Source organism: Trichechus manatus, unplaced genomic scaffold (genome assembly GCF_000243295.1).
Source record: "Trichechus manatus latirostris isolate Lorelei unplaced genomic scaffold, TriManLat1.0 scaffold00151, whole genome shotgun sequence".
Classification (NCBI taxonomy): domain Eukaryota; kingdom Metazoa; phylum Chordata; class Mammalia; order Sirenia; family Trichechidae; genus Trichechus; species Trichechus manatus.
The window spans coordinates 4386269-4410555 of NW_004444087.1; the positions used below are offsets into that span (position 1 = coordinate 4386269).

General features: G+C 52.7%; 1 protein-coding gene across 1 annotated transcript; it reads left to right on the forward strand.

Annotated features, from left to right (window-relative positions):
* The first annotated feature begins 757 nt into the window (after positions 1-757).
* On the forward strand, positions 758-8337 carry LOC101343374 (cytochrome c oxidase assembly protein COX19). The gene is made up of 3 exons (XM_004385931.2): positions 758-902; positions 2545-2656; positions 7591-8337. The coding sequence occupies exons 1-3, from the start codon at positions 821-823 to the stop codon at positions 7673-7675; spliced, it is 279 nt and encodes a 92-aa protein (XP_004385988.1). The 5' UTR covers positions 758-820; the 3' UTR covers positions 7676-8337.
* Positions 8338-24287: the final 15950 nt, after the last annotated feature.

Consider the following 24287-nt stretch of genomic DNA (forward strand, 5'->3'; position numbering starts at 1 on the left):
CCTGCCATGCGGTGTTCCAAGTCTGGGATCTCTCTGACAGACCTCTGCCTGGTGGGGCCAGCAGGGACCTGGGGGTCTAATGGCTACACCAAATCAGGCTGAGGTACAGGGCTGATAGCGCCCTCCGGAGCCTCCCACTCCAACCTAAGAGAGCTGGTCCGGAGGGGGCTGATGTGAGCTCTGTGCCAGCGGGGACCCCCTCTGCTATTGCCAGGGTTGGCAAGGCTGGTGCAGAAATGCTGAGGATGGGATGGGTGAGTGGACGAGAGAGGAGCTCACCACCCATCCACAGAACCTCAGAGTGGCCAGCTCCAAGGGCCAGCGACCCAGTTGCTCCATCATCCAGATGAAAATGGCCGCCCAGAGGGGAGGGGCTTGCTCGGCTCTGCAGATGGAGAGGAGACCGAAGTCTGGTGTCGGTGGTGGTGTTGCCAAAACGATAATAGCCGCTGCAGGGGTTTTACCGCTCACTCTCCTAATGTAGTTCTCACTTCTGTGTAGAGGGGGAAACTGGCGGGCGTGGCCTGGGAGTCGCCCCGCCTTCTGCACGTGGGACCGAGCTGTGAGTCCTTGGGCACGTCTCTGAACTTCCGTCTCTTCCTCCACACTTTGGGAATGGTGGCCCGCCTTCCGCCCAACCGCAGACGGTTAAATAGGGAAAGTGCAGGAGGAGCCCGTCGAGTCTGGCTGTAGCGGGGGCGGGGCCACCGCTCGATGCTCTTGGTGCTCTCGCGGCGCCTGCTCGGCGTTCGGCCGGCCTCCCTGCGTGCTGCGCGCGTCGCGCTCGGAGGTCGGCGCCGCAGTCCTCGCTGCCGCCATCATGTCGACAGCAATGAACTTCGGGACCAAGAGCTTCCAGCCGCGGCCGCCGGACAAGGGCAGCTTCCCGCTGGATCACTTCGGTGAGCGGCGGACGCCCGCGGTCAGGGCCCGCCGCTCGCGGCCGAACTCTGAGGTCCAAGCCCTCGTTTGTCGGAGAAGGAAACTGAGGCCGCGGAGGGCCTGCGGACCCCGAGCTGGCCCCCAGCCCGGACCGCACCCCCCCCAAGTCCTAGCCAGGACCCCAAGTCCCAGCCCCGGCCCCCGGGCCCAAGCGCGGAGTCAGGGTCGCGCCCCGAGGCCTCCAAGTGCGTGTTCCGGGAGGATCCTCATTCCTCGCTGATGTTAGAGAACATGGGTCTCCCAGGGTCGTGCCTGTCCTGAGCGCTCGATCCCCTGGCCTCGCTGAACCCCACGACCCCATAAGGATACTAGTGTCTGGTCAAGTGCAAATGAGGAAACTCGGGTAATGAGTGTCAGTATGTCGCCCAGGGTCACCCAGCTGCGGCGCCGACCCCGCCAGCCGTCCATGTAGATGAAGCTGGACAGGGACCGAGGCCCTTCCGGTGACGGGGGAATGATTCCGATTCCCCGCTTTGGGATCCCAAATCCTGGGCTTCCTTTGGTGCTTCTGTCCCAGAAGACCGCCCTGTCTCAGGGCAGGCTGGCACTCTTTCTGTGGGGTCTACCGAAAAAATCAGCCAGTGAAAACCCAATGGCGCTCAGTTCTACTCTGTCACATATGGGGTCGCCATGAGTCCTCGGCAACTGTTTTGATTTTGGGTTATATAACCCAAGAGGCAAAATTGAGGATATTTTGTAGGTACTTACATAACCCAAGTGAGCCCCTGGGTGGCACAGTTAAGCACTCAGCCACTACCTGAAGGGTTGGAGGTTTGAATCCACCCAGAGGCACCGTGGAAGAAAGTCCTGGTGACCTACTTCCGAAAAATCAGCTATTGAAAACCCTATGAAGCGCGGTTCTACTGCGACACATATGGAATCGCCCTGAGTCTGAGTTGACTCCCCACAACTGATGTTGTTAGGGAGTAAGAAACGCTTGAGGTCTTGAGAGGAAATGTATGTAAATAAACACACTTTTGCCAATTACGAAGTCTGCAGTTTGTTAAATTTGAACTTAGTGATTCATTATTGCAAAACGGAAAAATGCTGATGTTGGCATGTTTGGGGCCAGAATTCTGGTTTGGGTAGGCAATTGAGGGGAGCCTCCGTGAGCAGTAAGGCTTCAGAAGTAGATTCCTTTTTCTTTCCCCAACATTCTGTTATGAAATTGTCCAAACAGCAAAGTTGCAAGAGTTTTACCTGAACTACAGTACGCCCAGAGGGTCAGCAAAAAAGAGGAAGACCCTCAACGAGATGAATTGATACAGTGGCTACAACAGTGGGCTCAAGCATAACGATTGTGAGGATGGCACAGGACTGAGCAGTGTTTTGTTCTGTGGTGCACAGGGTTGCTATGGGCCGAACCGACTCGACAGCACCTGCCGATAACAACCCTATGCCAACCACCCAGGTTCTGCCCTTAATAGCTTACTGTCCTTTCTTTCCCCCAGGATGGATCTGATTTTCTCCAGTGTCGTTTTCAGTATGTTTCCAGCAAGTTTTGAAAGGAAAAATGAAGTAGAGCTGCTGTTAAGGCTGCTGTTTAGTGTGGGGGGTGCTTTTACTTTAAGAAGAAAATATGGTTTTCTCTTTTCATTGCAGGTGAATGTAAAAGCTTTAAAGAGAAATTCATGAAGTGTCTCCGAGACAATAATTTTGAAAATGCCTTGTGCAGAAATGAGTCAAAAGAATATTTAGAATGCAGAATGGAGAGGCAAGTACACTCTAACAGTTAAGACTTCTCACACCTCAGGAAAGGTTGGTCCCCTCCGCCTCCCTCCCCCCTCCCCCCAGGTCATTACAGTATGCCTTATCCAGGCCTGAGGATAAGGTTTGAGAGCTGAGGAGTTGTTTATGTGTGAAATCGAGGCTTATCGGATTAAATTGTACTAAAGGGTGTTCGGAAATCCCGGGAACCTTTTTTCCAGTGACAGCATTATACGTGATTGCGTTCTTAAGGGTGTTTTCTTTCCAAATTTGGGGGTGCTACTGGCCTGTCACGACGGTTTCGGAGTCATACATCACGAAAGTGCTGACTGAGCCGAAAGGTCTGAGGAGTGTGGGCACAGTTCCTTTCCTCCACATTCTCAGACCATAAAAAACATGCTCTGGTGTTTTGTTCCCTCAGACTGGGAGCTGCTTGGAATGTGACAGGGAGGACAATGGGCTGTTTAAGAAATGATGAAAGATGAATGGTCCTTCCTGTCCTGACCAGAATTTGCTAGAGTTCACTTTGGAACAAAACAAAAACTTTTCTAACCGTGTTCCTTGGAGATTTTACTTAACGTAAGAACTCTTCTAATCCTTCATGTGAAGAAGCATGTAACGTATAATTATGTAGCTAGATCTTTTGGGTGGGGAATGGTGGGAGCTTTTGTTTCTGCCTTTTGAGCCCGTCGTTAGCTCACAAAGGAATTTGGTTTTCAGACAGCCTCGTCTCTGCTGATGACAGGTTGACAGAAACCCACCCAGTTTAAGCCCAGTTTTCATTTTCCTGTAACAGACTGGGACATGTCCCTCAAGGCAGACTGTTGTGCTTTTGGGGCCGCACACGTGTGTTTGAGGGTCATTGATGTAGGTGTTTGGGACTTTGAGGGTGAAGGGCCTTCTTGGTGTATACCTCACATGGGACCTTTGTTCTGCCTCTGAGCTGTTTTTCAAGGTCACCGACAGGGGCTTTACTCTGACAAAGGACCACACTGATCCAGCCCTTCCCATCTTGAAATAGCATGCTGGTTGGACCTACCTGCTTCCTTAGAGAGCTGGGCCTGAATGGATTTCTCCTTGCTGCCACCGTGCTGTGGAGGCGGGCATGGAGTGGGTCTCTGCTGGTGCTTTCTGTGAGACAGGTCACCCCCGGCACTGTGGAAACAGGCAGGGAGTGGGTCTGCTAGTACCCTCTGGCACAGGTCACCCGCCGTGCTGTGGAGATGGGCTTGGAGTGGGTCTGCTGGTGCTCTCTGGGACAGGTCACCTGCCGTGCTGTGGAGATGGGCTTGGAGCAGGTCACCTACCTCTCGGGCTCGGTTTTGTCACCTTGAAAACCTGAGTAACAGTGGCTCCCGCCCAGGGCAGGTGGTGAGCATCAGCAGATAGGGTAGTCATAGCTGGTGCTAATCACAGCGCCTGCACAGGCGGGCGTGTGGGCCCCCCGCAGGTCCCTGGCTGCCCTGATGGAGGGTCCAGGAAGGACCAGCACAGGACCTTCTCTTTTTCCCCATTTGCCCAGAGAGTGGGTGGCTGCCTAGGCCCACCCTGAGGTTGGGCTCTGCTCAGCACGGCTTCTGTGGACACAGTGTGGACATCCAGCCCTCAGAGGCCTGCTGGGACAGGCAGGAGGAGGGAGGGTGCAGCTGGCTGCTCTGCATGGCTGCCACAACCAAGTGGTTCTGCTGGCTGGTGGTGCGATTCTTAGATGAATGGGCAGGTGGTGTGTGTGAGTGTGTGTACACATCTGTGTGTGAGTAAGCATACGGGTGAGCGTGTGAGTGCATGCATCTGTGTCTGTGTGTCTGAGTATGCATGTGTGTATGTATGATTCGGTCAGTTATTTTGACTGTAGAATTTTGGTTTGTTTTTAATTAAAATTTTCAAACAAAAGTAGAGGATGGTGGTCCTTCCACACATCCACCACCAGCTTCAGTGATTATCAAGATGCCAACATGCTTGCTTCTTTTATCACCCACCCCTTTTTTAGCCATTTCTTTTCTAACTTCCTTCCTTTTTTCTTTTTGTACTGCAGTCCCAGACATTATTTTCCCCCCACTTTCTTCCAAGGGCATATTTTAAAAAATAGACATTTTCTTACATGACCACAATTGAGTTTTTAAAGTTGCCTCGTTGAGGACTCATTCAGCCTGACATGACAGTGTACATGCTTTTTAAAATATGGCTCATGTTCTTCCCGGAGGAAAAGTTGGAAGTGGGGTGGCATTGCTGGCGGAGACAACAACAAACGTATCTGTGGTCTGAGATCATAAAGCTCCAGAATGATCTGAAAATTCAGTCCACTCGTGTGGAGTGGGCGTCGGCATGCTGGCCACTCGGCCATCGGGGTGCTGGCCACTCAGCACTGGCTAAGGGGCTTCACCTCTCCCTGGCTGTGTGGCTGTGGACATGCATTTGAGTCACCGTAACGCCAGTGTCATCGCCCCTGTAGCAGAGTGATCCCATTGCCTTCTTCCTGGGTTGTTGGGGAATTAAAGAGACCATCTGTGTAAGGCACTGGGTGCGATCGGGGTCTGCAGGCAACAAACCTTAGTTATCATCGCCGTTACCAGTATCACCGTGGAGAACGTGGAGTGCGTAAAAGTGCAGCTGTAGCAATCACGAGCTGAGTGCCTCTGAAATGCTGGTGCTCTAATAAACAGTGAGGAGTAATTTTGCTTTCCATGTAGATTCGAGAGCAATTCTTTTGAGGCCATCTGAATCTCAACTAGAACAAGCTGACCAGGAAAAGGAGCTCTTTTCTTAGTAGGTTCTCCTGTGCTAAAAAGAGACTTTAAGATCATTCTTTTGGCTTTGTCGTTGTGTGCCGTCAAGTTGATTCTGACTCACAGTGACCCCACGTGACAGAGTTGAACTGCCCGGCAGCAGATTGCCAGGTCTTTCTCCCACAGAGCCGCTGGGTAGGTTTGAACAGCCAACCTTTCGGTTAGCAGCTAAACGCTTAACCACTGCGCCACCAGGGCTCCTTTTCTTTTGGCTTTAGGACACGCTAAGAGCTATAGTTGTTGTTTTTGGTGATCTTGCTAAGGAGCTGGGCTTTAAAGGTTTGTTGAGGGGAATAGCTTGGACCAGGTCTTATTGGCTGTGGTGTTTCCTCCTGGTTCCTTCCTCCTGCCTCCAAACACACCAGTTTTCACCATCATCAAAGGCAGCATAGAGGGGAGCAGCAGCTGTGTCCTTTCCTGTGGCTGCCATAGCAATTTACCATAAACTCGGTGGCTTAAAACAACGCGAATTTATTGTCTTACGGTCCCGGAAGTCAGAAGTCTGATATGAACGGGTCTCTCAAGGTGTCAGCAGAGCCACGTTCCTCCTGGAAGTCCCTGGGGAGAGTCTGTTTCCTTGCCTGTCCCAGCTCCTAGAGGCACAGGCATCCTCAGCACGTGGCCCCTCCTGCTCTGCTGAGCTTGTCTCTGCACGTTGTTGGCCCCAACCGAAGCCAGAAAGGCTCTTCAGTGATTGGATCGGGCCCCCCAGATGACCAAGCCAGTCTCTCATCTCGGGGTCCAAAGCCTGAATCATGTAATCACAGTCCCGGGGGTTCAGGCATGGACACCTTTGGGGAGCTGCAGTTGGGTTGGCCCAGCAGTCTGCAGAGGGAGGTCTGAGAGGTCGGTTTCAAGAGCTGTTGGCTGATATGCTCTTCTGCCGAGATGTGGCAAGACTTGATTACTGTTTGCCTAATTTGGGTTTAAGGAACAAACCACCGCTGGGGTTTATGAATTCCATTGCTGTAGTTATTTTAATCTGTCAATCTTGGGGACATTTTCTTGAATGGCATGTGGTGGACCCAGGGTGTTGGTGGCCTGGGGCCCTGCCTTGTGGGCATGATATGACAGCACGTGGAGGTGGGGGTGGGGCAGGGAGAACGCAGCCAGGCGCTGGCTTATGCTGCAGACAGACGGTTTTATGGTTGGTGGTCCTGAGCATTTGTTCCCCGCAACTTCCAAGCCCTAATCTGGAGTTGAGTCAGTACTAAACCAGCATTCCCTCCTCCCTGGAGCAGCATCTTAGGGAGATTCTTTGTAGGGGTGGAAACCCCTTTGCAATTCCTGCAGTCTGTAGAGGGACTGTGTAGCTTATGCAATTCCTGCAGTCTGGGGAGGGACCGTGTAGGTCATCCTCCGCCCTCCCCGCCAGGGCATCATGCATACTGGCCCTGGGGTGTACCATTTGGCCAGGTGTCAGAGGTCATATGGTGCAGGAGGTGCTGCTGGGGCAGCAGCCCAGCCCGTTGTCTGTACTCGGCTGTGCGTGGTCGCAGAGGAGGGCAGTCTAGTCTGACAGGTAGGGCCAGGAGCATGACCTGGCCCTGTGGCTGTGGGGCTCCACCCCAGCAACTTCCCACCAATGGCTGTCACGTCTGTGGGGTCTGGAACAGGAACGAGTGGAGCCCTACGCTGTATGCCCAAATATTTATGTTCTAAGTGACGCTAACAAGTTATTAAATAAAATACGTTCTGATCTCATCAAACCCATGCTCATTGTGACCGGGGGTGCTGCACATGGATGCAGAGCCCTGGACTTCCCAGGTCCATGCACCCAACTTGGCGTTGGGGAGCCACGCAGCGTGCCCTCTCCTCCCCCAGGCCTGACTCTCCTTGCCTCCCGTGTGGACCCTCCCCCAAGACCTCTGCATCCACACTCTACCGACCCACCCGACAGCTGCCCGTCTGAAGTGTCCAGGGGCAGACACCACCCCTCAGAACAGGCCAGGCCCACGGGTCTTGGAGGGTGGGCTGAGGGGGTTTAGGCTTTGGGCAGACTCACACCTACAATGGCACTGCGCTCCGAGGTTACTCTAGGGCTGTAGAGCAGGACTGAGCGAGCGGCTGGGAGCAGCTGAACGAGGTCGCCGAGATGGCCCTTGGGGCTGCTGCTTTCTCCGCCTTCCACCTTAAAATGCTGTTTCTTTTTTAGGCAACTGATGGCACAGGAGCCACTGGAAAAACTGGGATTCAGAGATCTGATCGATGGAAAACCAGAAGCAAAAGACAAATGCTAATGGAAGACTGCTGGGCTGCACTCAGGGGCATCTGTGATGGAGCCCGCACACGACACGGCGCAACCCTGAGGTCTGCTCTGCAATGTCCCTTAAAATGAGGCTTTGGGGGCCCGTGGAGCTCTCGACAAGAAGTCAGGATGGTGATGCCTTCTTCACAGATTTGCCTCATAGCTGTCGGGGAGGTGGGGTGTGCGTATCCTGAACCTCCCAGAATAATGTTCAAAAACTGTTATTTCTTTTAGATTCTCACTTTCCCCTAAGAGGGAATTCTGTTTTGTCTTTAAATCTGAGTGCGTGGCCAGGTTCAGAGGGGCTCATGGCAGGAAGTAAGAGTGCCGGGTGGTGGTTCCATTAGCACGGGGGTGCCGCATCCCGTACAGTGGTCAGTCTACGGCCTAAGACCCTGAGTACTTTCCAGCGCTCCTGTGACAAATGCTCACAGATTTCAGTCTGTCATTAGACAAGTATTGTCAGAAGGTAGCCATTCTAGCAAAATGCTTTCTCTTTTGTACTCAGAAGTGCACATGCCAGTTTATTTCCTCCTTTTACCAAAATAGAGTACAAAACAGGAAGTGAGAAAAATTCTGGCTTTTGATTTTGACCTGAGTTTCCTGGTTGTGCCTGAGCACCATGTATCTTTCTAATAAAAAGATCATTTTCTGGTTTGTGTCAGACTGTATTTGTAACACTAGGGGCTTAAGTGCAGTAACTCATCTGTTGTACTCCGCAAATAGAACACCAATACACTTGTAGTTTGACCTGACAAGTTGTCTCTGGATGTTTTACTGGACGAGAACACCCCTGCTTTATGCTAACCGCGCTTGCTTTGGGGTCCTCTGACGTGTGAAGGAAGCGGCGGTGCTGTGGTTTTCATTAGCAGACGCTTAGAGCCGGGGTCCTCCACCTGGCTGATCCCAGAATTGCTGTGAGCAACTTAAACGTCTTCGGCGCCTGAGCTCCGAGGCATAGTTCCTGGGGTGTTTTGATGTGTGGCCAGGTTCACAGTCATGCACATTGTGATGAGCGCCGTTGGGTCCAGGTCTGTCCCCTCCCCTGCTGGGCTCATTGGGAAGGTGCTGGCCCTGTGGCTGCTGTCTGGCATCTGAGTCTGATGGGGGTTGGGGGGGCGGAGAGGCCAGGGCACGCCCACTCAGGCATCAGTGTGATGCTGGCTATGGTCTCTGTAGCTCCAGCCGGCGGGGCACAGCCCCACCCCGATTGCCACTGCTGCCGGCGACCCCAGGCCTGGATCCTGGCACATCTGCCCCTCCTGGGCCTGCGGGTAATGGAGGTTTCCACTCTGCTTTGTGTCCCATTCCCTACGTTTTGATCCCTCTGTTTTGGGGCTCACACAGCCTTGTCTTGGTCAGTCCTTTGCTGATCCGGTGACCCAGTGGGAGGTTCCATTCACCGTGCCCTCAGCTCCACTGGCCAGTTCGTACAGCTGCTTCCATATTTCCCATAATGCCAGATACGCGCTAGGCTGATCATGGCAGCCTGGTGTGTAACTGCAGAATATCTGAAGTAACCCAGGTGCCCGTACACAGGAGGGAGCCCGTACACAGTGGGAGGAAGGCCCCTGACCGACGCAAGTGATGCCGAGGACCCGCTGTCCAGTGAAAACAGCAGAGTGCAAAAGAGTGTCTGTGGTCTGTTAAAAAAGGAGCCCTGGTGGTGCAAAGGTTAAGCACTCGGCTGCTAACCAAAAGGTTGGCGGTTCAAACCCACCCAGAGGCTCTGTGGGAAAAAGACCTGGTGATCTGCTTCCATAAAGATTACAGCCAAGAAAACCCTATTGGGCAGTTCTGCTCTGTCCCATGGGGTCACTATGAATAGGAATCGACTTGACAGCATCCAACAAGTATATTAAAAAAATACAAGAACGTATGCAGATACATATATATTTGTACAAAAAAGAAATTCAGGAAGGATAAACGAGGAGCTAAGGAGAATGATGACCAGCTGGTGGGTGGGCACAGAGTGGGGAGGGAGATAAGGGGGCACTCTTCTGAGTGTACGGGTAGTGAAGTTCTGACTCTGGTGGTGTCTGTTGTCCGTGCTCAACAGTGAGTAAGCCCAAGGGTGTGTGAGAGGAGGGGAGCCAGAATGGAACTCACTCCAAAACCACAGGGCTAACTGCATACAGATGCGTCTGGTGGCCACCAGGAGGGGCAGGGAAGAAAGGGCTTAAACCAAAGCTGGAGACAGAGCAAGTACTGCACTGGAATACATTTGCTCTTCATGTGAACACACTGTGTGTTCTCACGCTGACAAAATGGTATAGGTTGTAAATAATGAGAGCCACATTGCTCCCTGTTGGAGAAAGGAGAAGAAAACAAGGAAGGGGGTTGGCTGGAGTGCGCCCTGGTGTTGGATTAGAATCAAAGGTATCAGGGTTGGACTTACGGTGTTTAACATATGTAAAAAAAAAAAAAATGAAACCAAACCCGTTGCCGTCTGATTCCGACTCACAGTCACCCTATAGGACAGAGTAGAACTGCCCCGTAGGGTTTCCAAGGAGTGGCTGGTGGATTCAAACTGCTGACTTTTTGCTTAGTAGCCAAGCTCTTAACCACTGTGCCAACAGGGCTCCTAACATACCTACAGACAGCTGGATATAGAAATGGATATAGGTAGGTGTGTGTGTGTGTAAATACAGATCTCTGTCCTTGCTTTCTGTGCCGAGAGGGCCTAGAAGCAATGACACCCTGTGAGCACACTCAGCACCCAGATCTTGATGTCTGTGTCCACTCTCCATTAAAAGGAATCAGGGCTGATTCCTGGGGCAGGGCAGGGGAAGTAAGAGATCAGCCTGGAGTGTCTCATTGTGTCAGAAAATGAGGAAGTGCTGAAAAAATGACAAACGCTTATCCAAAGAACACAGGAGATAGAGGATGGTCCCAGTGGCCAGATCTGGGGCAATCTGAGCAGCAAAATAAAGAGTGTAATGGAGTATAGCACATAGAATAAAATCAATATCCATGAGTCCATACTGACGTAAGTAAATCACTGAATACATATGTCAACAGGGGGAAGGGATAGTGCTTCCTTGTTGATCATGGTTAATCAATGCAGGAGCAATGACGGAAGCAGAAAGTCTCCATCTGGCAAACACCATGGTGCTAAAGGTTGAGACAAGGATCATCAAAGGACACTGAAATGCGCGGGCAAGGGTGACATGAGACAGGACGTGTGCACGGCTAGAAGGATCTCCCCATAAGACACTTGTGACCACACTGGGAAAATAGTAACATCGCCATGGAGAAATTTCACCCTAACCAAGTGACCAAGGTTGATAATCTCCAGCAGTGACTCATCGACATCGCACACCCCTGAAGTGATGCCGGAGGAGGACATGACATCACTTCTGTGGTCTTCCCACCAGAATGTATGACCTCACTCTAATCATGAAAAAGCACTGGACTTGCCCAAACCAAAGGACATTCTACAGAATAACTGACCAGGACTTATCCAAAGTGTCACGGTCACAAGAGAGGAACTGCCCCAGATCAGAGAGGACTAAGGGGATGTCAAGGAGCCCTGGTGGTGCAACAGTTAAGCACTCGGCTGCTAACCAAAAAGATTGGTGGTTTGAACCCACCAGCAGCTCCGCAGGAGAAAGGACCTAGCGATATGCTCCTGTAAAGATCAAAGCGTAGGAAACCTCATGGGGCAGTTCTACCCTGGCACGTGCAGTCTCTATGAGTTGGAATCGACTCGACCACACCCAACAACAACAACAAGGAGATGACAACCAAACACAACATGGGACCCTGGATGGGGCCCCGGACCAGATTGCAGACATTCATAGGACAATTGGCAGAATTTGAATAAGATCCATGGACTAGTTGTTAGTATTGCTTCCATGTTCATCTCCTGGTCTGGAACAATGTGGTCACGCAAGATGCTATTTGGAGAAGCTGGGTATACGAACTATTTTTGCAACTCTTTTGTAAGTCTGAGGTTATTCCAAAATGAAAGGTAGAAAATTAAAAGAATAGTTCATATTAAACTCTTTGTAATTGGACTTTCTATATACACAATTGAGTAAATTTTCATTTGGAAATAAATTCAGTGTGTTTTAAATGGGGATAATGCAGACAGAAATGGTTTCAACAAGCCCGAAGAAGAGGAAGCATCGGAGGCGAAGTCCAAAAATAGTGCCATTGTATCAATGGTTTGACTTCTTTAAAAATGAGCAGTGGCTTCTCAAAATCGCCTTTTGTGCTCTAAGATCTCGGCTGGTAAGGATGTGACGCTTAGGAATCTAGAGATCTTGTCGGTACCTGCCAAAGCTGCCTATAAAATATTTCTGGTAGGCAATTGTTTGTCATGCAAAAGTGCATTTCATTTCTCACAACGCTCTTGTCATGATAAGCCAGGAGTGTTATTGGGAGGAGACAGTTTCAAAAATGTTTTCAGAGTGTTCTCTGTAGCATGAGGGTGAACCAAGGTGGCCTGGTTGTGGTCCAGGTTCATGACTACCCTCCCAGGAAGATGGAGATCAGCCTTGAGGGCTGCAAGGGCCTCCTGCCTGGAGCTGGTAGCTCTGCCGGGCCCACAGCCCCCATTCTCACGGCCACCTCTGAGAGAGCGCTTGACACCAGGGCCGTCATGTTGTGCCTCCCCCCTTCTCTGCAGGCAGGTTCTTCTTCCCTGAAGCTCCCTGTATTAGTTTCTCATGGCTGCTGTAACAAGCTCAGTGGTTTAAAGCAACACAGGTTTATTCTCTTACAGTCCTAGAGGTCAGAAGTCTGAAATGTGTCCACAGGGTTGGTTTCTTCCGGAGGCTCCAGGGTAGAATTTGTTTCTTTGCCTTTTCTGTCTTCAAGAGGCTGCCCACATTCCTTGGATCATGGCCTTTTCCTCTGTGTTATAGATTGAATTGTGTTCCCCAAAATATGTGTTGTAAATCCTAATCTCTATGCTTATGGTTATAATCCCATTTGTTATGTTAATTAGGCAGGATTCGTGTAGGATGTGTCTTGAGTCAAATCTCTTTTGAGATATAAAAGAGAGTAAACAACGAAGCAAGAAGCAGAGATGGGGAAGACACATGTCAAGCCACATGAAGATCACCCAGGAGCAGAAGCTCAAAACAGACAAGGACCTTCCTCCAGAGCCGACAGAGGAAGTGTCTTAGGCTGGGTTCTCTAGAGAAGCAAAACCAGTATAAATATATATGGAGAGAGATTTATATCAAGGAAATGGCTCATGTGGTTATAGAGGCTGGAAAGTCCCAAGTCCGTGGGTCAGGCTGGGGGCTTCTCCTGACTTCACGTAGCTACAGGTGCTGGTGAATCCAGTACTGGCAGGTCAGACAGCAGGTCTCTGGCTCACAGGCTGCAGAGGCCGACGAATCCTAAGATTGGCAGGTAAGCTGCTAGCTCAAGTCCCAAGAACTGGAGGTCAGATGAATAGGAGCCAGCTGCAGGATCCAGAGAGAGCAAAAGCCAGCCAGCTTTGCCAGAAAGTCCACCTGTATTGGATGCAGGCCACACTCCCAAGGAAAATCCCTTTCAGCTGATTGGCTGTGCATAACAGATCTCATCATGGAGGTGATTACATCCTTACATAGCTGCCAAACTGCATCATAACTGCCAAACCATTGAGAATCGTGACACAGCCAAGTTGGCATATAACCTTAACCCTCATAGAGAGAAAACCTTCCCCTAGACCTGGCGTCCTGAATTTGGACTTCTATCCTCCTAAACTGTGAGAAAATAAATTATTTCTGTTCGTTAAAGCCGCCCATTTGTGCTATTTCTGTTGTAGCAGTACTAGATAACTAAGACACTCCATCTTCAGAGCCAGCAGCGAAGCTTCCTCAAATCCCTCTCGGTTCCTCTTCTTCTTCAGCACATTGCCTTCTCAGACTCTGACTCCTCCTCTTGACTGTATCTGGTCTACCCAGATACAAGATCATCGCCCCATGTCAAGATCCTTAACTCAATCACATCTGCTAAGTCCCTTTTGCCAGGTGAGGTCACATCCACAGGTTCCGTGGCTTCTGACATGGATGTCTTTGGTGTTCGTCACTGGCCGCTGACCCTTCCCCAGATTATGAAGAATTCTAGGCATTCTGAGCCTTGCTTCAGGCAGGGAACTTAGGGCAGGATGTCCACCTCTGGTCCCCAGGCTGCAGGCGTAGTGTGTAACTAACGCATGTCCACAATCCAAACAGGCAACGACCCACCCAGGGACACCAGGGCTCTTTTCTTAAAAATTGGCAACATTCACATCACAGGTAGAATTTTCTCAGTGCTAAGTTTTAAACCCCACGTTACCCTGAAATCTTTGAACTTGCTCCACTGCTTCTTTCTGGCAAACGACAAAAAGGTGGACATGTACTTAACAAGTAGGACCTTGCACGTGTGGGTGACCTCCATTCTTATGAAGTGTTTGTCTATCTGGACATGTCCTAATTTATCTAGACCTGGAGAGTTGTTTGTAATATTGGGCAAAAAATGCCAGTAAGGTCAGTGTCTTGGTTATCTAGTGCTGCTATAACAGAAATACCACAAGTGGATGGCTTTAACAAACAAATTTATTCTCTCACAGTCTAGGAGGCTAGAAGTCCAAATTCCAGGTGTCAGTTCCAGGGGAGGGCTTTCTCTGTTGGCTCTGGAGGAGGGTCCTGGTCATCAAGCTTCCCCTGGACTAGGAGCTTTTTGGAGCAGGAACCACAGGTCCAAAGAACACTCTCTGCTTCCAGTGCTGCTTTCTTGGTGGTATGAGGTCCCCCTGTCCCTCTGCTCGCTTCTCTTATATCTCAAAAGAGATTGGTTCAAGACACAATCCGATCTTGTAGATTGAGTCCTGCCATATTAACATAACTGCCGCCTATCCCACCTCATTGACATCATAGAGGTAGGATTTACGACACTTAAGAAAATCACATCAGATGACAAAATGGTGAACAATCACACAATACTGGGAATCATGGCCTAGCCAAATTGATACACATACTTTTTGGGGGACACAATTCAATCCATGACAGTCAGCGTGGTGGCACTGTTTGGTGTGTGCCTTCCTTCTGTATATTTTTCCTTATGATGATATTTTATAAGAAGCATGTGTCATTTTTATAGAAACAATGAAATCATTAGTTTAAAAAGCTCACAGTGTTTAGTTGTAATTTTATTATCATCTGTAAATTATATGCCTGTCATTGTAATTTTATACTGTCTGAAAATACAGCTCCACCAGTTTACTTTTCTGCATAAACACTGTGCTGGTTTATATGCTGGGATGTGATGTTTGTACTTAGCCAGCCCAGAGCCAGTGTGAGGACAGGGAGCCCTGTGCTTATCAGTTGGTATTGCATTTTTGTCTCCCTAACAGCATTATAGAGGAGCCCTGGTGACGCAGTGGTTTAAGTGCTTGGCTGCTAACAGAAAGGTTGGTGGTTTGAACCCACCAGCCGCTCCATGGGAGAAAGATGTGGCAGTCTGCTTCTGTAAAGATTTACAGCCTTGGAAACCCTATGGGCCAGTTCTACTCGGTCCTCTAGGGTCCCTTTGAGTTGGAATCGACTCAATGGCAATGGGTTTGTTTTTGTTTGTTTGTTGCTGTTTAACGGCATTATAGTGGTAGAATTCTCACCTTCCATGCAGGAGACCCCTGGTTTGATTCCTGGCCAATACAGCTCATTTGCAGCCATCACCCATCTTGTCACTGGAAGCTTGCATGTTGCTATGATGCTGAACAGGTTTCAGCGGAGCTTTCAGACTAAGACAGACTAGAAAGAAAGGTCTGGTGATCTACTTCCCAAAATAAGCCCATGAAAACCCTATGGAACACAACGGTCTGATCTGCAACTGATCATGGTACCTTGAAAAAGCAAGATTTGATGTAGATCATTTCACCCGTTTTGTGCTCAAATTCAATCTTTTAGCGAGATGAATATATTTATGGGTGGACAGTAGAGATTTTATTACTGCAAGAGACGTCTCGGAACTTTCTGCTAAGGCACTGAACACGTGACTTCCAGCGGGATGCTGTGAATGGGACGGTGATCTGCGGTATCTGCCGTGGGAGTGAAATTAGCTTTCACAGCTCCACTCTCACTGAGTATCATGAAATGAAGAGCCTGCCTGCAGGGCAGCAAGGGACTACCCCCCCACTCCACCCCCCAAGGAAGGCCTGGGTGCAGGCACCGATGACTCTCAGCTGGGCTCCATCAGCTCTGCCCTGCTGATGAGGAGGCCTTGGAAGGCAGTCACCCACCAGCTTCCATTGGGGCATAGGCACACGCCACCTTTTTATAGGATTTAAGGCACTGATGAGGCCAGTGGTGGTTAAGTGGTAGAATTCTCACCCTCCATGCAAGAGACCCAGGTTTGATTCCCGGCCGATGCAACTCCTGCACAGTCACCACCTGTCCATCAGTGGGGATGACCCAGAACGGGGCAGCATTTCCTTCTGTTGTGCGGGGTTGACTCAACCAGACAGCCAACAACAAGGCACTGATAAATGTTAAACGCCTGGGAAGGTTCCTTGCTCAGATGATCGGAGTTGTGGGTACTACCTGCCGTCTTCGTGGATCCAGCTCTAGAATGCAAGTCCGCGACCCCACGGGCAGAGGACGCAGTGACGTCCTGAGTGAAGGCAGGCAGTCTCTGTCTGCGTCTAGCTCTGCCTGCAGTGGCTGTCCCCACGGCCTTCTGATGACCCAGATTGGACCCAGATTGGACGTGCGGAACGCGGAGGATAAAATACCAGCACTCTCCACTCCCCAGAACGGCAGTCTGCAGCAGGTCCAGCTTTGTCTCAGCCCCAGGAAGCCCGTCAGTGTGTCCTCCAGCAGGAGGATTCGGGGCATCCGACACACCCAGATAACACAGAATCGGGAATAAATGGATGGCACCCACAGCAAGCGCTCAGGCCAAGCAGGGCGGTGGGTCCCTGGGGGATGCACGAACTCAGGGAAAAAAGGCAACAGAGCAAAGTGGGGGTTTCGTGTGCCACCGTATTACAAAAGCTCAGTAATTTGGGGAGTGGGGCGGGGGCGGGAGCCAACCACTCGGAGGGAACAGGAACGTCCTGTCTCCTCCTCCTCACTGACCTGCGGGGACACGGAAATGCGGTTGGCGGCGCCCCCTGCTGGACGGCGGCGGCAGCACCGGAGGGGGTGTGGCGAAGAGGTACCGTTCTAGGGCGGTGGCATCCTGGTTCCCCCGGGTACAGTGGTGCCTGCAGAGGGGCTGACTGCCAGGAACGAAGGTGAGGCCCCGAGATGAGGACCAGGGCTGTATGTCCCTATGGTGCCCCAGTTCTTTCTAACAAGATGGCAAGGCTCTGGGGGGCTTGGGGAGCCCCACCTGATGTCCAGAAACAGCCATATACCTGCGAGTCCCCTACCTACCTGTCTGCTCCACCCCACCCTCTGTCTGTGGCCCCTTTGCCAGCCCCCCCACTCATGCTGATTCCGGTGGAGGGGATGGAGTCCCAGGCTCTCACTCAATCCAGGTCAATGGGGGCAAGTACTGACTAAGTGTTTAGCACCACGTGGGTCGGCCAGAGGTCATGGTTGTGCCCACAGAGCTTGTCTCCAAAGGGCCGGGCAGGCTGGGTGGTGAGGATTCTACTGGAGGACACACACCTTCCAGGGGCAGCATTTGACACCTGACTCCTGGGGGTGTGGGAGGAGCCCCAGGGAGAAGCTGGGCCCTGGACTTCGTCCTGGGGTGTGTGTGAGCCAGGGAGATGCCCCGCCAGAGCAGGGGCCCCAAGAGCGGGCAGGGGTGAGGCCAGATGGGAGCTGAACCTGTCGGGGAGCCCCGAGGTGGAGAAGCTTGCCCAGACTCACCTGTGGACCGAAGGTCTCATGGGGAGAGGCTTGTGTGACCCAGGAGGCCGGATGCCACTGGCTGAACCCCTGCAGATCCACAGTGCTCTCAGCACAGTACAGGAACCTGCTGAACTTTTGAAAAATCCTGGGTTTCCCAAGCTTACTTGATCAAGAAGCCACTTGGGGGAGGAAACCTATTGGCTTCCCTCAGGACAGGGGCCCACAGAGCCCAGGGCCAGGAGTCAGTCCAGGAGAACAGAACCTCGAGGGGCCACTGTGCTCTGTCTGCCCTACCCAGGGCAGCCTGGGGGGTGCTCGGGATGGACATGGTGAGAAGCAGGCAGTAGCAGGAGGGCGACTGTCGGTCCTGGGGTGAGGCAGGAGAGGGGCTGACACCCAGGATTTTTGTTTCTGATGCCTTGGGTCCTGAGGCGGTGGCGCCCCCCCTCAATTTGGCTCAGAGGAGCCCCCCAGGAAGGCCCCCCAGGTTTATGGGGTGGATAGGTTGTCTCTCTGTCCTTCCCGCTTTTCCAAGCGGCGTTGGGATCCTGTGACCACCCCTGCCCCACTTCATCTGAGCCCAGGCAGGGCTCAATCCTGGGCTCTGTCTCCAGCCACCCCTCTCCTGGAGACCCCCTTCCCATCCTCCCGCCATAGTTCTGCCATCTGCTGGTGACACCCATCATCTCAAACTCAGTGTGTCCCAAACCTGAGTCACTCCCCCTCGTCCTGCCTTTGAAACCTGGTCCCCTCCCAGCCGTCCCCAGTGCTGTAAATAACATCACATCCCAAACCTGGGGGGATGTGATGAGGCCCCCCTTCCCACATCTGTGGACAGGGCTTGGTGTCTCTCCTCGAAAGTGGCCCTCCATCCTGCTTCCTCCTCTGTGTCCCTAGATGACTGAGCTCCTCATCTGTCTCCTAGCTTCCCCTCAAAAAGAATTCTCCACCCAACAGCCCGAGACTAGATCCTGTCCCCCACACCCCACCCCAAGCCTTTAGAAGGCCCCCTGCAATCACACTTCGAATGAAGTCCAGAGCACCTGGCTCATCTCACCAACTCCCCCTGCCCACCCCCACTCCCCCCCCAACTCTGTTGAAGTCCTGCCTTCACGTCTTCTGCGTACATTCCCAGGGTTGGAATTGCTGGGTCATATGATCATACGGTCCTTCTATGTTCAACTTTTCGAGAATTCCCGGGCTGTTTTCCCAGAAATTTCCAACTTCTCCGCATCCTCAGCAACACTCGCCGTTTGCAGTTTTGGATTATGCCCATCCTAGTGGATGTGTTGTCAAACCTCGGGTGGTACAAACGGTTCGCACTAGACAACTCACCGAAAGGCTGGCCATTCAAACCCACACAGTGCTGCTGCAGAAGAAAGGCCTGGCGATCTGTTTCTGTAAAGATCACAGCCAAGAAAACCCTATGGGGCAGTTCTACTCTGTCACATGGGGCCACTGAGTCAGAATCAACTCAATGTCAGTGGGTTTAGTTTGCTTTTTTAGGGAGTATATGGTGGTTTGATCTGCATTTCCCTGATGATATTGGGCATCTTTTCCTGTGCTTGTTGGCCGTCTGTGTATCTTCTTTGGAGAAATGTCTGTTCAAGTCCTTTGTCCATTTTAAAGTTGCATTGTGTAGTCTTTTTACTACTGAGTTGCATTGGTTCTTTGTAAGTACATATTTCTTGAGTTGTGCCCATTGGTGACTTAAACTCCACTGGTTTGTGGCCATTGCTGACAGGAAGCAGGGACCAGGGACGGGGGAGCCAACCCCACAATCCTATCTATAGGCTCCATTCTTCTCCCCTAAACCATGGTCTTCTTGAATGGCTGAAAATGGCGGCTGCCAGGGCTGGGGAGAAAAAAACGACATTTGTGGCAGTCCCCGCGTCAGGCACCGGCCAGGCCCACTGCCTGGGTCACCACATTATCCTGGCCGGTGGCCTTCCAAGCCGAGAGTTGCAGCCCTAGAGGCTGTGAAGGCCCCCAGCCTACCCCCTCCCTAAGCAGAAACCACTGTCTGTGGGAAACGAAGCCAAAACATTTTAAATGTTCCTGAGGCCCCTATGCAAACCTGAGCCCCCCCCGCCCCCCCCATGGAGAGGCTCCAGCCCTGTGTGTCATTGATGAGAGATCCCTGAGGACTCCACCTTTGGGGGGTTCTGGGCCAGCACAACTCCCGGAAAATGGTGCTGAAGGCATCTTTGGTCGCTGGGGATGGTCTCCCTCGCCTGCCTGCCTGCCAGCCAGCCTGTCTCTCTCCCCTACCTTCTGGCAGGTGTGAATTATTGATGCTTTTGGCTGGGGTTGGTATCCAGTGTCCCCCCGGGGCTGCAGGGATGTGGCTTCAGGCCCATAAGGGGTTGCTCTGGCTGCCCTCCTTGCCTGCTCCCTGTAAGCGCCCTAGTGCAAAGCCCCTCGGTGTCACTGCTGTGCTCGGATCAGCTTTCCTTTGGATTTCTGCTTCTCTTGGTTAGAAGGAGAACATTATTGTCCGTGTCGGAGTGAATTGCACTGGGTGGGGGCTTGTTTTAAAACAGGAACTGTCCCAGCCACACCAGGAAGCCGCCGCTCAGGGTCAGGCACATCCCAGCCTTGCAGTTTGGTGGCCCTCGGGCTTGCTTTGGTCCCCTGGGTGGTGGGCTCCTCAGGGCTGGTGCCTTGTTTTCCTCAGACTCCTCCATCTGTACGTGCCTAGGCCTTGCCCAGTGGGCCACTCAACCCCAGATACCAAGTGGGGGGCCGACAGCAACACCAACCTTGCCCCGGGATCCCCTGCAAGGACGCTTTCTGGAGTCTGGCACTTAGCGGCCCCCAAAGAGCCGGGGAGGGGGGGGGTGGGCACAGGCACCTTGTTGGTGGGTCCAGGGCAGATGCCTGGGGAAAGAGGCGCCAGGAAGCCAGGCTGCCATCTGTTTCTGTTCCACTCCCGTCTTGCCCAATGGCTGTGGCCACGTCAACCCCAGGAGCCTTGAAGTTGCTCAAGGCCAGAGCACAGGGCATTGGGGGAGGGGCAGTGCGAGGACCTTCCCACACTCCACATAGGGTGGACCTGGTTCCCAGGAGATGTGATGATGGGGGCCACCTCAGAGAGCTGCCTTAGGCTTGGAGGGGACCGGTGACCCCTGAGGCTTGTGGCAGCAGGTAGGTGGGCAGTGGTCACCCCCCAACCCCTGGTGAGTGGTCAGGACCTTGGGGGCCCCCCTGTCCTCCTCTCACAGCAGAAGTCCCAGGACCCTGGGCTGTCACCCCGCCTCGGCCATGAACACTAACCACCTGGGGTTCCCAGTGGGTGCTCACCTAACCAGGCGTCCATCCCAGCTTCAGGTGTCCAGTGGACACTGTTGGGGGGGGGGCGTGGCACCGACCAGCCCCAGGGATGGATGCCCTCCCACCTCTGCCCAGGCTGCTGGTGCCCACTGTCCATGGGTGGACACTCTGTGCACCCACCACGGGCTCGGTGCTGCATTGGGCACTGTGGCGGAGGTGGGGGAGGGAAGTGGCCCTCTCGCTGACCCTTCCCCAGGGCATGGTACTGCCCCCTCCACCTACCCAGGCAAGCGTACCAACTGGGAGGTGGGCCAAGTAGGGGGTCTGTGCAGAAGGTGAGACCACTTGGTTGGACAGGGGTGGGGCTGGGAAGCGGGAGGGTAATGCTGGAGGGAGGTAGCATGGCCGTGTGGTGGGATCTGGGCGCCGTGTGGAGGAACTCACCCAGACGGGGTGCAGTTGCGGGGTCTCTAAGGTGAGAACCCCCGTGTGAGCTTCCCATGGCTGCCACAGCAAAGCACACATATGGAGGCTTGTCGGTGATCCCAGACTCTGCTTTGTGAAAACGGCCAAGCAGAGTCAAAGCTAAACAATCAGACATGCTAACCGCGGTGGTGAGCACTGCCCGGGCCTAGAACCACTAACTCTGGGTCAGTAGACAACCGGCAGGGGCACTGTGACAGCCTTGTCCCCTCTCTGGCCACCAGCTGGCCTCTCTGGCATCACTACCTGCCTGTCCAGAACAAACCACACTTCCCTGCTCTGGGGGTGTCCTCCACAGCCGCTCTCCACCTCCACCAGCGGCCTCGGGCTACCCGTCCCTTGCCCTCCACCTCCACCCCAGGGCCTGGTCATCTCCCACCAACACGGAGCATCCTGGGACCCCTCAGAGGCCCCCCAGACCAGCTATCCATCAGGGACTGACACGAGGCTCCACATCCAGACCCAGAGAGCACTGCCATCCTCCCTGCCCCCACGCCTCCAGTCCAGCCCTGCAGAGTTGATGCTGTGATGCTGTCTTCCCAGAGCTGGGTTAGAGACAGAACTCCTTCCCTCCCTGCCTTGAAGCAGCCTGGTTAGACAATGGAAATGGCCGAGCCTGTTGAAGAGAAACCACACTGCTATTGCACCAGGAAGCTGCACCCATCCAAAGAGGGCACCGAGGCAGCACTTCCTGGACCAGGAAGGTCCCCAAGAGGTCACTCCCTTCTTTGTAGGCCTCACAACTCCAGTCAGTGAAGTGCCAGCTTGTCGATAAAAAAAGGAAACTGGGATGAACCCCCAAACTAGTTCCCAGAGATAATCTTTAAACCTTAAACCAAAAATATCCCCTGAAGTCTTCTTTAAACCAAACAGTAGTTTACCTTAACTAGTAAAGAATTTCTGCCTTGAGCTTTGTGCTCTTTTAAAGAACTGTCTATATGGGATCAAATTAACAATAGCAAGAAAGGTTAGATAGGAAGCTTGGGGGGGGGGCAATGAGTTTATGTTAATGGGGGAGGAACAACTCAGCAAAGGAGGGTGAGAATGGTTGCACAACTCAAAGAATGTAATCAATGTCACTGAACTGTACGTGTAGAAACTGTTGAACTGGTGTATGTTCTGCTGTATATATTCTCAACAACAACAAAAATAAAATAAATTATTTTAAAGAACGAAAGAGAGAAAGGTCTTTCTCTTGATGAGAGAGGTCTCTTTTGTGTTCTCCTGAGGATGTTTTTGGACTGGGCGCTCTGGGCTCTGTGGGGCTGGGATGGGGGGTACAGAACACCTCGAGATAAGTGCTTCTAGACATGGCAGGGGAGTTCCCAAGCACTGCGGGGTGAGGTCCCATTAAGGGCTTGGAAGGCCCCAGGAGGGCTTCATGGAGGAGATGGGAAAGGGGGACCACCAGTGCCCCCAACACCAGATCCTAGACAGTGGCCCCCTCTCCCCCAGGGCTCAGGCCCCCTTGGCCCCCTGGGTAATAACCCCCTTTCTTCCATGGCTTAGGCCCCCTGACCCCCTGAGAGCCTTAGTCCTGGGGGGAGCCACAATTCTGCCTTCGTGGAGATGCTGCCCTGCTAGGCTGGGGAAGAGGGGTCTGGAAGAGGCCAGCCACCTGCTGTGTGCAGACCCCAGTGCTAAGGGGCTGCTCAAGGGGACAAGACCCCCACGCCCAAGGAGCTCACAACCCAGAGTCTGCTCAGTGTGGTCTGGGTGGGCCAGGCTTGTCTTTGCCTCTGGCCCAGCTCTGGAGACACTCAGGTCATTGGAACTGGGGGGCTTCCTGTGCCAGTTTGCAGGCCAGGTCAGGCCGGGGGCGGGGACCCACCCAGAGGCCACCATCCGTCCCCACCCTGGCCTGAGTCTGAGCCATACTGCTGTGAGTCCCACTCCCCATGCCCCAGCCCTGTGGGGACCAACAGGAACCTCCTGCGTTGCTGCACTCATTTTTTGTTGTTTTTTTTATTGTGCTTTAAGTGAAAGTTTACAGTTCAAGTCAGTTTCATATACAAATATTTATACACACATTGCTATGTGACCCTAGCTGCTCTCCCTGTAATGTGAAAGCACACTCCTCCTTTCATCCCAGATTTCCTGTGTCCATTCAACCAGCTCCTGTCCCTTTTTGCCCTTCCATCTCGCCTCCAGACAGGAGCTGCCCATCTAGTCTTATGTATCTACTTGAGCTAAGAAGCACACTCCTCACGAGTATCATTTTATGTCCCATAGTCCAGTCTAATTTTTGAAGAGTTGGCTTCAGGAATGGTTTCAGTTCTGGGCTAACAAAGAGTCCGGGGGCCATGTCTTCCAGAGTCCCTCCAGTCTAAGTCAGACCATTAAGTCTGGTCTTTTTACTAGAATTTGAGTTCTGTACCCCACTTTTCTCCTGCTCCATCAGGGACTCTCTGCTGTGTTCCCTGTCAGGGAGGTGATTGGTGATAACCATCTAGTTCTTCTGATCTCAGGCTGATGGAGTCTCTGGTTTCTGTGGCCCTTTCTGTCTCTTGGGCTAATATTTTCCTTGTGTCTTTGGTGTTCTTCATTCTCCTTGCTGCACTTGTTTTAAGAAGAAAATGAAAGAATTTGCAGAAAGTGCTGGGGCCGGCAAAGGAGGGAACAGTCAGCTCTGGAGGGAGGTGACATCAGGTGGAAAACCCCTTGTCATCCCCCATGTGTACCGGGCCCCCCCTGCCTGCTGCACCCCACACTCTGAAGGGGTTTATTCAGCACTGTGGCCAACGGGGTGGGACCACCCAGCACCCAGTCCTTTCCTGAATGTGGGTGGAGGTAGGGTACAGGCTGAGAGTGGAGGGCTCAGTGGCCCCCTTGGACACAGGGGTGTGTCACCAGCCATCTGCCTCCTCACAGGGCCAGAAGCCTATCGCCCAGTCGCTGTTCCTGGCAGAGGGGCTGGGACCACCCCCGCGCCTGTTGTTTGGTCCCTCAGCCCCCTACGCGTTCAGGTGGCGTCGGGCGGGGCAGGTGGGATGCTGCGCGCACAGGGCGGGGCAGGCGAGCGCAGGGCCGGGTCCGCGCCGGAGGAGGTGCCCGTCCGCGCGC